General features: G+C 40.9%; 1 protein-coding gene across 4 annotated transcripts in view; it reads left to right on the top strand.

Annotated features, from left to right (window-relative positions):
* The window catches only part of RAPGEF4 (Rap guanine nucleotide exchange factor 4), a 199,934-nt gene that overhangs the window by 39,188 nt on the left and 145,854 nt on the right, over positions 1-14,892 (top strand). For all 4 annotated transcript variants that reach the window (XM_060779179.2, XM_060779194.2, XM_060779186.2 and 1 more), the window contains exon 4: positions 11,379-11,525. In XM_060779179.2, the coding sequence (XP_060635162.2) occupies positions 11,379-11,525 (147 nt within the window). The remainder of the gene's footprint in view (positions 1-11,378; positions 11,526-14,892) is intronic.

Raw genomic sequence — 14,892 nt, 5'->3', positions numbered from 1 at the left:
GTGCTGTAGAATTTGAAGAGGCACGAATGGAGGGTGAAAGAGAGAACTGTGCCAAGAGGAAGGCATGTCAAGCCAACCCCGACCAGGACCTCCTTCCACCTGTAAACCAATGTCCTCACTGCGGGAGAACGTGCAGGTCTCCACAGTCACCTATGGACCCACTGGCAGTACACTGATCTTGGAAGACAATCCTACTTGGACAACAAGGGTTCGCCTAAGGAAGTAGGATGAGATTTAGATGTGTTCATTTTCCAGGATTAAACATGCCATTCTGAAATTCTATAGATTCTAGCTGTAGCACTCAGGTTTTTCTTGTAAATTCCTTGTTTCCGTAATCTTTTTACTACAGTTTATCAGTAACAACTAGGAATAGGAGTTTTCTTCCATCTCCAGCTCTGTTTTATTCCCATCGTTTCAGTGCGTGCTTCTGAACTTCTCCCTCTGGACAGACTTCTGCTTGAAGCTCTCTGATGCTAACTTTCTTAGAGTATCACCATAACTTTGCAGCCACAGACTCTTGCTCTCCTCAGCTACCAGCTTTGATATCCATATTTTCTCCAAGGAGAGTTCCGATAGTCCCATTCGCCTGTGAAGTCTTCTACCTTCAGCCAGAAGCTTTGGTCTCTTTTTTTCAACCAACAACCATCTGTCTCTAGCTCTGGCCATTATTTTGTCCTGTCAAAATCCTTTTTCAGTCATGTTCTTTCCTCTGTCAAGTGCTTTTCTTTCAATGATCAGTTAATGGTTCTGGATGGCTTTCGGCTAAATCAAATACGTTGATCCCTTGACCAGTCTGAATTCTGTTTTACTATCCACTTGGGTCATGTACAAAGGCATATTCTTCTACTAGTCATTTTCTGGTGCTCAGCTTGACGCTTCCTCCTCACTGAACAAATGTTGCCAAGACAACTATAGCAGTCTTGTGTACCCAGTACAAAGTAGCAGAGCCAGGTTTTTGACCTACTTGGCTGTGTTTTAACCTCATTCAATTTGCTCACTCACAGTATGTAAATATTATAAAACATAAGCCAGCATGACAATATGCCTTTTCACGTAATTTTTGAAGCAATGAGTTTGTGAAATCATAAAAACAGAGGAATAGCTTTGTTTCATCAGATAACAAGCCAATGTAATGCAGTGCTTTTCTTCCACAGTGGTCAGTCGGATGCTCTCTGAGAAGCCACCAGCAACACAAAAGTCCAACTGCATCCTCCTACATGTCTTCCACAAATAGTATCCTGAGACATGTCACTTCTGATCCTGGATATAACATGGAAAAGGAATAATTAATATACAGTAGTAGATAGAACTAAGAGGGGACACCCTTACCTATTCAGTCCCTTCTTTAAAGCACATGATTTGGACCTGGAGCAGTGGTTTTCAAACTGTAGCTCTCCAGGTATTTTATACTACAACTCCCAGAAATCCCAGCCAGTTTACCAGCTGTTAGGATTTCTGGGAGTTCAAGGCCAAAACATCTGGGGACCCACAGGTTGAGAACCACTGGGCTACATGGTCTTAAGAAGTGTAGTTTAAGGAGTCTGTCTGACAAGGGACAAATGCTATATACACCGCAGTTCACTACACACAGGAGACAATGCTAAGCAAACACTATGAAAATGGAAAATCAGTATTCAAAATATGGAAAATCCTATCATATCATTTAATGTAATTTTTGACTTATTTAGACGATCCCTCATTGTCCGAGTAAGATTGTCCGCCAAGTTCGGTGCCCTGGCGGTGGGTACATAGGTGACTGTGGAGCCCTATTTTTGACCTGCATGTTCTCCCGCAGTGAGGACATCGATTTCCAGATGGAAGGCAGTCCTGGTCAAGGTTGGCTTGATGCACGCTTCTCTTTTTCGCCCTCCATTTGTGACTCTTCAAATTCTACAGCACTGCTGGTCACAGCTGACCTCTAGCTAGAGTGCTCAAGGGTCAGGGCTTCCCAGTTCTCTGTGTCTATGCCAGAGTTTTTAAGGTTGGCTTTGAGCCAGTATTTAAATCTCTTTTCCTGTCCTCCAATATTCTGTTTTCCGTTCTTGAGTTTGGAGTAGAGCAACAGCTTTGGGAGACGGTGATCAGGCATTCAGACAACGTGGCCAGTCCGGTGGAGTTGATAGCGGAGGACCATCGCTTCAGTGCTGGTGGTCTTTGCTTTTTCCAGCACACTGACATTTGTCCACCTGTCTTCCCAAAATATTTGCAGGATTTTTCAGAGGCAACGCTGATGGAATCATTCCAGGAGTTGCATGTGACATCTGTCCACGTGTCCCGGTCCTCAAACACTCTGTGCTTCATTTGGAAAAATGCTGCACTCGCAGAGCTCAGACAGTGTTATATTTCAATGTCATTGTTGACTTTTTTTGGAGAGGTGGCTGCCAAGGTAGTGGAAATGGTCAACATTTTCTAATGTTATACCATTAAGCTGTATTTCCGGCATTGCAGATGGGTTGGTTGGTGAGTGCTGGAAGAGCACTTTGGTTTTCTTGATGTTCAGTGACAGGTCGAGCTTATCGTATGCTTCTGTGAGGGTGTTTAGAGTGGCTAATGTAATTTTTGAAGGGGGGTATTGTTATATGGCTGATTTCTGTAAAGCACCATCAATCCAGGTGTTGGTGTAACCCCAAAATCAAGCTTTCTGTATCATGTTACTCTTGATAGCTTATTCTATTGGTATCCCATATTGTTAATCTCCGAGATCATGTTTCTACGAATGTATTCATTTTTAAAACTATCTCAGTGGAAAAAAAGTACAGGGTTGTGTTCATGTCGACTAAATCATGATATACCACAAGAGGGCAGTGAGAGAATGCATAAGTTTTTTCTTCTCTATTCTTTTATACACTAGCGTAGGCAGACTTCACTTTTCCTGTAATTGTATGACTGTTCTTTATTTTGAAAGGTTTATTTGCAAATATAAACACATACAGTGTATTAAACAACTCTTCAGATCTAGACTTTGGATCCCTATGGGCATGCCAATGACCTATACAGTACAGTATGGCAAATATAGTTCAGTTGCCAAGCTGACCATATTATGGTGACTTTTGTTTGTTTGTATGAGGTCTATACACTGAAAAAGCAAGAGATACATTCAAGATACTCAAAAGATGATTGTTTTATTAATAGAAAAACCCAATACATTTTGGCTTTATGAAATTTCAGAACGAGAAACTCTTAAAACATTTATTGTGTCATATGTTTTCCCTTATCCAGAAAATTATTTGACCATTCAGAATTGTCTGCAGTTTGATTCCAGAGAGAGATAACTGTCTTCAGAAAGTCTTGAGAATACACAACAGACTGAAATGCCTGCCTCTTGTTTCTTTTGTGGTTTCCATTGAATACTGCCCAGTTTCTAATGAGAAGGGCTATGCCAAAACCACTCACCCCTGCTACTGCCCTCATTCCACCAATTGTTGACAAAGCAGCAGAGAAAAGATGCTCAATAGAAACTATTGTCTCTATATCATCTTTAGTTTTTTTGCTACTAGTGAGCCTAATGATTAGAGTTGCCAGGCCATGATTATTCCAGACCCAAGATATCAGGGTCAAAACCTGAGATCTGGGAGCAAAGACTTGTGATGTCGCAAAGGAGGGTCTTGGTGACATTATTAAAAATGCTTAAGCAACAACCTTTCACTGGGATTCTCCCTTTTCCTCATGAGGATTGGAGAAGACAGGCCGGGTCCTTAAATCTAAGCAATGGTAGAGCCAGCATGGGCAGCAATGGATCTGGCATTCAAATTGATGTTGAAATGTTTGACTTAGCTTTAGTTTAAGAGCTGGTCCAGTGAACAAGAAGATGGTAGGAGAAATCTGTTTTCCAGTCCATGTCAATTCCATATGGGTTTATTCACAAATCTGCATTTTTAAAAATTGCATTATTTGGAAACACCTCCCCACTACGCCCCCCCCCCCCTCCTGCCAAGCTATACATTCTCGGAAGACTTTTACCACAAATGTACATTTTCACAGATAAATTCTAGGGTCATTTATTACTTTCATTAGGATTGTAAAATTGTCAGAAATGTTGGTCCTGGAGAAACTTCAAATTTGGCACATCCCTACCATTTTTAAATACTAACCCCCGGCGGCGCAGTGGGTTAAAGTGCTGAGCTGCTAAACTTTCTGATCGAAAGGTCACAGGTTTGAATCCAGGGAGAGGCATGAGCTCCTGCTGTTAGCTCCAGCTTCTACTAACCTAGCAGTTAGAAAACATGCAAATGTTAGTAGATCAATAGGTACCAACCCCCAGAGTCCGACACAATGGACTTAATGTCAGGGGAAATCCTTTACCTTAAAACAATAATATTGAAGTCTCCTCAATTGTGGATTAACAAAAGCCATTTTTTAAAATATGCATTTTAATGCACTCTTAGGTACATTTTGAGTAGTGATCTATAGGTTAAATCCAACGTTAATCCTAATTAATGGCTTTATGTCACTAGTTACCAACAAGCCTCACTCATTTCTATGGGTTTACTGTATTTAAAACTTAGATTAGATTTCACCCTTTATTACAAAATGATAATTTTAATCCCATTCATGTACTGGTCTTGGGAGTGCAGACCATGCAAAACCATTTCACAGCCTTGGGAAGAAATGGGTAGAACAGGAATGGGCAAAGGTATCTGTCAAGCAAAACACAGACCCCAAGCCTGTTTTGGCAGCCCACAGACTCTCCAAAGCCTTCCCAGATGTCAATTTGGTCATTTTTTTTAAAAAAAAGATGTTTCTGGAGCTTTCAGGAGCATTAGGTTGTGTTTAGGGTGGTGATAGTACTCCCCTATCCTTAAGCCATCAATACTGTAAGATATAAACTGGCAACAGACTAGAAGCCACTTTCAGTAAGAGCAATGTTTCCCAAACTCTGTTCTTCCAGGTGTTCTGGACTTCAGCTCCCAGAATCCCTCAACATTGGCCAAGGCACTTGAATCTTCTGGAAGGTGTTATCCAAAACACTTGAAGGACTAGAGTTTGGGAAATACTGAGTTAGAGGATTCCCAGATCTCAGACCCTGGTCCCTTGCCTAAGTGTGAGGGAAGGAATCTCAGAGCTAGAGCACTGCCTTGAAAAGTGTATGTGTGTTAGATTTGTTATGTTTTGGTGGTGTTTTTTTTGATTTTCAATGGAAAATTCAGTGCAACTGTGTAACTATTCTGCTTAATGACATCATCAGCAGTTGCCACTCACAACAGTACCAGGCCCCACCCACCTGTGACGTAACAAGAGGTCATCCCTACTGGTTTCACATTGAGGCATGAAATCTCAGAGCCTGGGACATTCCTGATGTTTCAACCCTATCAGGTTATGAACTCTTCGGCTGAGTATCCATTATCTGAAATGCTTGGCACCAGAAGTGTTTTGGATTTTGAAATATCTGTATTTGCACATACAAGCAGTCCCAAAGTTACAAACATCTGACTTATAAATTATTCATAGTTAAGAATGGGGGTGAGAAAACAGGAAGTGTAATGTTTGTATTGAAACTGTTGTTGTTAACTGCTTTGAGTCGCCTAAGGGCTGAGAAAAGCGGTATATAAATGAAATAAGTAAATAAATAAATAAATAAATGAAAGAAATCTACCCCTTGGATGGGAAATTCACTCCTGAAAGAGTTATCATGGGGAAAAGGAGTCTCCACTGAAGCTTTCTCACCAATCCCTGTTTCCACAACAAGTATAATTTTTCACACTCCAATTATCACAGTGATGGAAAGTGAGATAAACAGCACAAAGGTGTCAATCCTTTTCTATGCTATCCAAAGCTTGCATATCTAACTATCACAAGATCTTTGCCTGGAGTTACACTTTAAAAACCTACAGAACCTATATAACTTGGGGATTGCGTATATATACATAGTGAGATATCATGGAGATGGCACCCAAGTCTAAACATGACAATAATTTCTGTTTCATATATATCTTATCTAAAGGTAATTTTACACACAAATGTTTTTAATGAGTTTGTGCATGAAACAGAAAACAAAGGTGTCACTATCTTAGATACTAATGTGGGAAGTTTTGGGGTATTTAAGATTCTGGATAAGGGATATTCAACCTGTCCTAGTTTTGACATTTTGGTGCCTACTAGAACCACCAGGGTGCCTCCTAGAACCAGGGCCACCTGCTGGCGCAGTGGGTTAAACCGCTGAGCTGCTGAACTTGCTGACCAAAAGGTTGGTGGTTCGAATCCAGGGAGCAGAGTGAGCTCCTGCTATTAGCCCCAGCTTCTGCCAACCCTGTTCAGAAACATGCCAATGTGAGTAAATCAATAGCTATTTCTTCTGCAGGAAGGTAATGGCACTCCATGCAGTCATGCTGGCCACATGACCTAGGAGGTGTCTACGGACAACGCTGGCTCTTTGGCTTAGAAATGGAGATGAGCACCACCCCCCCCCCAGAGTTGGACATGACTAGACTTAATGTCAGGGGGGAGCTTTACCTTTACCTACCCCTGGGAAGATATGCAATGATTGGAGCTGTCTGTTCCTGGAACCCCTGGAATAACCCATGCCAGCTATTACTTATGAGCATTTCAAAAGCATCAGGATAATTGTTCCTGTAATTTTAGAACCGCAGAGGGATCATCTTCCTTTTTTTTTTTCAGGATGAAGAAATATCTTAAAAGAAATTTCAAGGCACACCATTCTAATACAGTGCAACCCCTTTTTCATTTCACTGTCTAATGATTTCATTAGGGCTTTAAAAAATAATACCTTTAACTTGCAAAAATCCCATCTTTATGTGCTGCTTTGCCAACAAAAGCCTATTGGGAACAAAAGGGACTAACACGTGAGTATCCCCGCCCCAACGTATAGAAAACCAGCTTTTGTAAATTTCTTCAAGGAGTTGATGGCCCTGTGACCCAGGGAAGATGGCAACAAATGAGTGAGGAGAGGCTGGGCGTTCAGGATCACAATGTAGTTCATTGAATATATGGTTTCAAATAATTTGCTAATGTATCCTAATAGAGGGGACTTCTAAAGAAACATTTGTTCCCGTAAAATTCTTCAAGATTTTGTGGGATGCTGCAGAGAGGCTAGGAAGGAATACAGTTAGGCTTGTAATGAATCTCCTAATTGAAATGTGCTTAGATTCAAGCAACACAAGACTTCGTTTTTAAATCATTTCAAAACTAATTTTCTTCTGCAATATTTTGATATGAATAAAAGAACAAAGGCCTCAGGAGCATATTTGTCTTTAGTTGTATAGTTTCCCAGCAGGTTTAAAAATATCTTCAGAGAACAAAAAGGGAAGGGGGATCACAAAAATTGCAGATATGTGACAGTAGAATATAGAAAAATTTAATAAGTTTACTACAAAAGCATAGTAGTGGCAAATTCCAGAGATCCAATTAAAAAGAAAGATTTTACAGATCTTCTGAAAGGAGATTCCACCTGAACATGAGGAAGAACTTCCTAACTGTGAGAGCTGTTCAGTAGTGGAACTCTCTGTCCTGGAGTGTGGTGGAGGCTCCTTCTTTGGCTGGGTGGGTGGCCATCTGTCGGAGGTGCTTTGAATGTGATTTTCCTGCTTCTTGGCAGAATGGCGTTGGAATGGATGGCCCCTGAGGTCTCTTCCAACTCTATCATTCTATGATTCTATGAAATGCATGAAAGGAGAACCCACTTAGAACCTTTCAATGTCATGATGTTGAGGATCTAGATTGTGTTCCCAACTGAGTCATGAAGCTCAAAGGATGAGGAGACGACCTGACCAGAGCTGATCTTATGGCGTTGTTGCAAGGACAAAATTGAGAGGAGATGTATGCTGCTTTGAACTAATTGGCAGAAAGGCAAAATAATATAAATGTAACAAATAAACAAGAAATTCTTCAGTTCCAGAAGAAATCATTACAAGAATGTTTTATTTCCCATAGTGTACTTTATAGATTGGTTGCCTTATGGCATATGAGTTGTGATGTGGATTACTGTGTTCCTACCCACAGCATATGTAACAAGTCTGTAGATTGGAAAACAAATAGATTTTCCAGTATTAGGAATAATCTTTTTTTTTAAAGATCACTCTGTGGCTGACCTTCAGCTGGTACCAGGAGTTGATTCTCCTGCTGTTTCTTGGAGGTGGGGAATGACAACAAGCAAGGTGTCTAGCTCATCACATTCCCCAAAGTGGTCTACACAGTGGGAGTTCTTTGACAGCCATGTTAACTGACTTAATTGGAATAATGTTCCTTGCTTCCCCCAAGGTGAGTAGACTTCTTAACACAGGACAGAAAGAAATTGAGGTTCTGAAGTCTAGAAAATCACATGAACCTCTACCTGGCTCATGGAAAAAGCTAACCTTGAAGTATTCTTTTCCCTTACTTCTTTTTTTAAAAAGGTTTTTCCACATCATGAAAGGGCAGGAAATAGTTAGCCATTTGTTTTTGCTCTTGTTATATCTTTGCTACCAGGTAAGAGGTGGTGCTCATGGGAATTTTTTGCTTTGTGGACAGTTTCAGAATAACTTGTCTGCTTTTGGATACTGTGCACCTTAACTTGAGTGAATGAAGAGGTAACATTTTTGTTCCACCTTGAACAGCAACATGCTTTAGGCCAGTGGTGGCGAACCTATGGCACGTGTGACAGAAGTAACACTCATGCCCACTCACTTGCCCGCTAGCTGGCCATCCGTTTGCCCGCTGCCCACTTGTCATCCCCTTGCTGGAGTCCCCGGTGGCACAATGGATTAAACCCATTGGACTGAAGACAAACAGGTCAGAGGTTCGAATCCAGGGAGAGTGTGGATGAGCTACCTCTGTCAGCTCCAGCTCCCCATGCAGGGACATGAGTGAAGCTTCCCACAAGGATGGTAAAACATCAAACATCCAGGTGTCCCCTGGGCAACATCCTTGCAGATGGCCAATTCTCTCACACCAGAAGCGACTTGAAGTTTCTCAAGTCATTTCTGATATGAAGAAAAAAATTTGCTCACACGTTTGTTTACCTGTTTGCTCGCCTTCTTGCCACCCCTCCGTTCACCTCCCCCCCCCAAATGCCCCCTCCCCTCCAGGTTTGAGCGCATGGTTTCTAAAAGGTTTGCCATCTTTGCTTTAGGCTGTCTCTGCCCTTCTTCACATTACTTGCCCTTGCAGAACTTTTATTTACGAAATTGAACCTTTCCTGTGCCTGAGAAATATCTCCTGTGTTTCCTTGCTTTTTGAAAATGCCATTCTGTTTTTTAAGAAGGGTTTTCCTTGTCAAAGAGAGAAAGAGAGACATTTTAAGGTTCTGCCATTCTCCAGGAAGAAAGATGGCAGTATAAAGAGCATAGATTTTCTGACATCTCTTACTCGAACTGAATTCAGCCAACTAGAGTGAACTCTATACTCTTTATGTCTATAATGTGAATTTGGCCATTTGGTTCCATGAATAAAGCTGAATACGCTGTTGTTCCCTCTCTAAGATGCATACCTCAGTGCAGTGAGAGGTCAGAAAGATTGACAATAATACTGCCAGAAGAAAAGATTCTGTCGTGACTTCTAGGCTTCAAGTTGCAGTGCTCAAACTAGAGATATCAGACTATGGGCCATTCATATCTTTCAAGAAGTGAAGATTGTAAAAGCAAAGGAGTGCTGATAATAACAGCAGAGAAGCTCCAGAAGGAAAGCTACTGAGCAGTACTAATAATGAGGAGTCAAGTACAATAGCCGCACCACGCCAGAAAGGTGATGGGAACATTGAAGGATTTGCAGCTGTTGATAGGCTTTAATGAAATCCCAAATGAAAATTGGGATACATGTTCATTGTGGAGAGGAGGCTGACCAGCAGCAGGGTGCTCATGGTGTCATGCAATAGGGGCCATCATTAAAGGTGATAGTCCTACTTCAGTGTCAGTTTGCCTCTCTCATGCGATAAAGTTCTTATCTCTGTTTTCTTGAGACCCACATTAAATTCTTCTTAAACATTTTGCTGTGTTTTGTATAGCTTAAACAGGTTTGGACTCAGCAGTATTTGTCAATTTTTGCTATCCATGCACATAATTATGCTTTCCCTCCCTAGAACCTATAGGATTCCTATAAGATATAAGAATCATGCTAGACAATGAGAAATTATCAATCTTGGTGTCTGGCATGTGCAGCACATGAAGCCTCCTACCACCAATTTTAGCATTCATTGTTGTTTGCCTTCAAGTAGTTTCTGATCTACAATGACTTTAAAGTTCACAAGATTTTTTTTTTGGTGCTGAGGTAATCCAGTGTGTTTCCATGACTAAGCGGACAATTGAACCCTGCTCTTCAGAGACATAGTCCAACAATCTACTACATACTGGCTCATAATTGTCAGCATAGTTCAGATATACTTTCTCTCACAAGCCCAGTTGGTGGGAACTCAAGAGAGGGCCTTCTCAGTGACTGCCTCTCAACACTAAACTCAACTCCGAACTCTCTGTTTAAGGAAGCCAGAATGGTTTCCTCCCTGCTGTCCTTCTGCTGGAAAGCTAAGACCTTTTCATTCAGGCAGGATTTAAAGATATATTTTTTTTACAATTGAGTTGGGATGATTTTTGGTGGTGTTTTATGTTTATGAAATAGTTTTTTTAATTTATTTACTTATTTATTTACAGCATTTATAAATGGTTTTAATGGTTTTAACTTAATTGATGTTTGGTTTAAATTCATTATAGGGTTTATAATGTTTAGGTTTTATATTATATTGCTTTTTTTGTTTGCCACCTTAAATCTCTGTTAATAGAGAAAAATGGTATAATAACAACAATGACAATAACAAATGCACTGCAATGTTGGATCAGGTCCCTTTTGACTGACTGACTGATCACCAAATTGCAATGATGGAAAACCATTCTATTATACTATGTAACACAATTTTTGTCCCTGGGTTATAAATGTAATTTCCTAATTGGTTCTATCATAAAAACATGGAAAATGTTTATTAAACAGCAAAAACTTTGTTTTTATGAGACATCCTGCAGCACATTTTACGATAATTTTTCAGTGAATATCTCAAGTTTCAGCCAATTCAATATTGTTGCAGCCACAAAAATGAAGTTTCTCCAATATAACGACTTTCAAAGTACTGTAAGTACCGTACAATTAAACAGGAATAACACTTTCAAACCAGGAACGTTTTTTCCCCAAATTTTGTTACATAGTGTTATAGTAAGCGTCTCTGTTTCATTATTATTATTTTAGACACACTGAACCAAAATGCATTTGGAGTCTGAGCCTTCTTTCAAATTGAGACATGGTTCTGTCGAAAATCCCACTGTGCTATTCATAGGCAAGGAACTGTCATATCCTAAAATATTTGTTCACAACTGAAAGCTGCCGTGCCTTTGGCAGAACTGTGTGACATGAAACTCTGCAGATCTCAGGGGCTGAGTGTGTATCCCTTTAACTCTGATTCACAGGATGCTGTGACAATCTGCACCTTGGGAATTGGAACCGCTTTTGGAGAGTCGATTTTGGATAACACCCCTCGCCATGCTACTATTGTTACAAGGGAAAACAGTGAGCTGCTGCGAATTGAGCAGAAGGATTTCAAGGCACTTTGGGAGGTAAGCTGGAAAAAAACCCCTGCTTGATCAATGTTAACATTGTTAAGGGAGATGAACTGAAAGGGCAATGAGCCTAACTGTCCGTAGCACTGAGTGTCAGCAGTGCTTATACAACGAATGTATAGATAGAAAAGAATTCTAGGATTCTGGACGTATTTTTCAGAAAAATAGCTGGGTTTGTCTGTAACTTCAAAAACTTAAAAGACATGTCATGTCACACCTTTCTGTTTTCAAAGAATCACAATAGTTCTTTTTGTTTGAAAGAGAGATCCCTTCTCCCCGCTTACCAAATATACCTTTTTCCTGGCTAATAAAAGTTTAAAAAATGATTTTTATTTCTGTCCATGTGTTTTCTTTAGCTCGCTCCAGCATCCTTACTATTAAATGATCTTTTAGCTACTTGGAGTTGCTGTCTGCTTGCCAGGCTTTTCATCGCTATTTAGTCATACACTCCCAAAGATTTGGATGTTGCTAAATATTTGTAATGTTGTGGGCGAAATGTTGGCAACAGTTTGTAGAAGTTTAGCATTGGCAGCAGAATGAGGTTAACTCTGAAAAAAATATCTCATTTGTTTGCACATGGGTGACAAACTGTTGATGTTCTTGCTGTTTTTAATTAGTTGTGTTTTTCGTGCCTCATAAGCCCCACTCATGTGTTCACATGCTAATCTAACAGACACTGGAGAGTAAAGACTTTCAGGGTTTGAAACTATGACCAAAGAAGAATGATTTGAACCCAGAAGGCATATTTCAGGCCTTCTATATACTATATGATCTGTACAGAGCTTAGAAATGATGTCCTAAAATTAATGTTGCTGCTTCTAATTCATTTCAACTTTCAATAATTAATTTGAAATTAATTATTTTAACCATTAAATATCAACAATATTCAGGTTTTGGGTAGTTAATAATGTTAATTCTGCATATTATTTAAATGTGTTAATTTAGGGACAACTTTTGGGATATGTTGGTCATTTTAAACAAAAGTATATGCTCTTTAAAATTGGATGTTTTACTAGTTTACAATTTTTGTTAATGCTTAATATAACAAATTAATTCCATATATTTCTCACAATGTTTAAAACAGCAATAGATTACTTTTCTGTAACTGTTTAATATGGGCTACCCCGCCTCCATCTCCTGGAAGGGACTTGGGGCAGCTTACAAGGGACATACCAAACAAATACAGATTAAAAACAAGCACAAAAATACAGTCAATATTTAAAAACAACAAAACATTGTAATCAGACAAACAACATAAACCAACATCACAGCTGACAACAATAGTGCTAATGCTAACATTTTTAAACTTCCAGAGATTCTCCCTTCTCTCTGTGCCAGTGGCAAGTGAATGGGGTGGAAGCCTAACAGCTTCCCTGCCATAGACCTGAGTTTCCCCTCTTTGTATGCTGTTGCTGGGCATCTTGGGGACATCTCGTTGAGGGAGGCACCCCTCTTGACACCGTTGGCCAATTATACTGCAAGGGTCTTACCTCTGGGGCCTCAGACCGCCATTCGGAGGAGGGGGATTTTGCCGCTCTAACTCAGTTGTCTCGGCTGTCCCTCAGAGCCCTGAGTGGACACATCCTCCACTATGTTGCCATGAACTGGAAGTCTCACCTAAGTTAACCACATACCTTGAGTGTGTTGGAACTGAAGCCAGTGGATAAACAAAGTCCCCAAAATGTGCTCTTCTACTTTATCTCTGATCCCTTCTGGCTTTCTCATTCCTTCCTGGCTTTTTCTTCATGGTCTCTGTGAAATCGCACATATGGTAGTTTTCTGCGCCTGAGCAGCAAGTCTCAGAATCTTCTGGGAAGCTCTTTGGTTTTAAGGCTATAGCCCCGCCCACACTCCTCAGGTGATATATAGCCAGTGTGAGGGGCTGTAGCCTCAGTTCCTCCTGTCCGCCACCTTGGCAGCAAGCAAAGAATATCTCAAGATTGACTAGCTTACCTTGTGTTGACTTATGGACTGTTCGACTACTCTTTTGATACTCCTACTCTACTATGGTTTCAACTTGGACTATGATCAACTCAGACCATTAATGTGTACTCTTTGCTTTAAAAAGTGTGCATCCTGTGGCACCAAGTTGCCAGACTTTGTGCTTGAGGAAGGGGCACATTGTAAAGTTTTGTGAGGTGTGACTTTCCTTTACACCATAGACCCAGAAAAACAGAGATTTGCAACTCTATGAGCTGGCCCTTCTTCCCACCCTCCCCAGCCCAAGAAAGTGGGTGGCATAGAAGCTGCCAGCTGTTGTGGGAAGCAGGATCCACTTACCAGTTGTTGCAAAGGTCTCCTCTTCATCAGCAGGAGCAGCCTCAGTGGGAACAAAGTGCACAAAGTTGGCATCTGCAGCACACTGCCCAACAGCAGAGCATAATTGTAAAAAGAAGAAGGAACAAAGCTTCCATGTAGCCACTGGACAAGCTTTTACACCATTACTTCTGTCCGGAGAGAGAGACCAGTCCCCCTCTCCAATGCTTCCGCTGTTGGGAGAGGGTTTGGGGCCATCTGGGCACTTTTTCCTACCAGAGGATTCGGGTGCTTTCCTGTACCCTCCCTCGGTGGAAGGACATGGTGTAAGGACACCTGTGCAGTGTCAGGCAACCATGCCCTCTTTATAAGATGGATGTAGCCTCCAGGAGGGACAAGACTTTGGGAGAGCCATTCTACTGTCATCAGTGGCATGACACTTGCCATCCAAGGTCAGTAGATTGCTGTTCTACCACATGTGCCATTTCACAGAAACCATGAAGAAAGAGGAATGGTTGCTTATTTGTAACCATGTTTCTTTGAGTGCTCATCCATGAAATTTGCACACCCCCAGCCATCCTCCTCACTATTGTCGTGCTTCTCTTTGGCAGCCATAGCCAGTGAAGGAACTGAGGCTACAGCCCCTCACACTGGCTATATATCACCTGGGGAGTGTGGGTGGGGCTATAGCTTTAAGGCCAAAGAGCTTTCCAGAAGATTCTGAGACTTGCTGTGCAGGTGCAGGAAACTACCATATATGCAAATTTCACAGATAACCACTTGAAGAAATATAGTTACGGGTAAGCAACCATTCCTTCTCTGGCATCTTTTCCTGCCTCCTTCTTACTTAATAAACTGGGTTAGAGAAAAATTGTTCTTTTCAGGGGGTTGCTGAAAGTAGGCCAAGGGCTACATGTGATGATCCAGCTTAATCCTCAGATTGCTCACCCTCTTTTATAGTCTTGAGAAAAGTACTTATTTTATCTAGGGTTACACAGAAATGACACAGTCTACCATTAGCTATAAAAGCAACTTGTGTTCCAAATAGTTATTGGGCAGTTTCTGGGGTTCCATATATTTTAGGACAGCAACTCGCTTCAGGCCTCTC

Source organism: Anolis sagrei, chromosome 1 (genome assembly GCF_037176765.1).
Source record: "Anolis sagrei isolate rAnoSag1 chromosome 1, rAnoSag1.mat, whole genome shotgun sequence".
NCBI lineage: Eukaryota > Metazoa > Chordata > Lepidosauria > Squamata > Dactyloidae > Anolis > Anolis sagrei.
The sequence above is the reverse complement of the archived record's forward strand: the minus strand, read 5'-3'. Positions and strand labels throughout refer to the sequence as shown.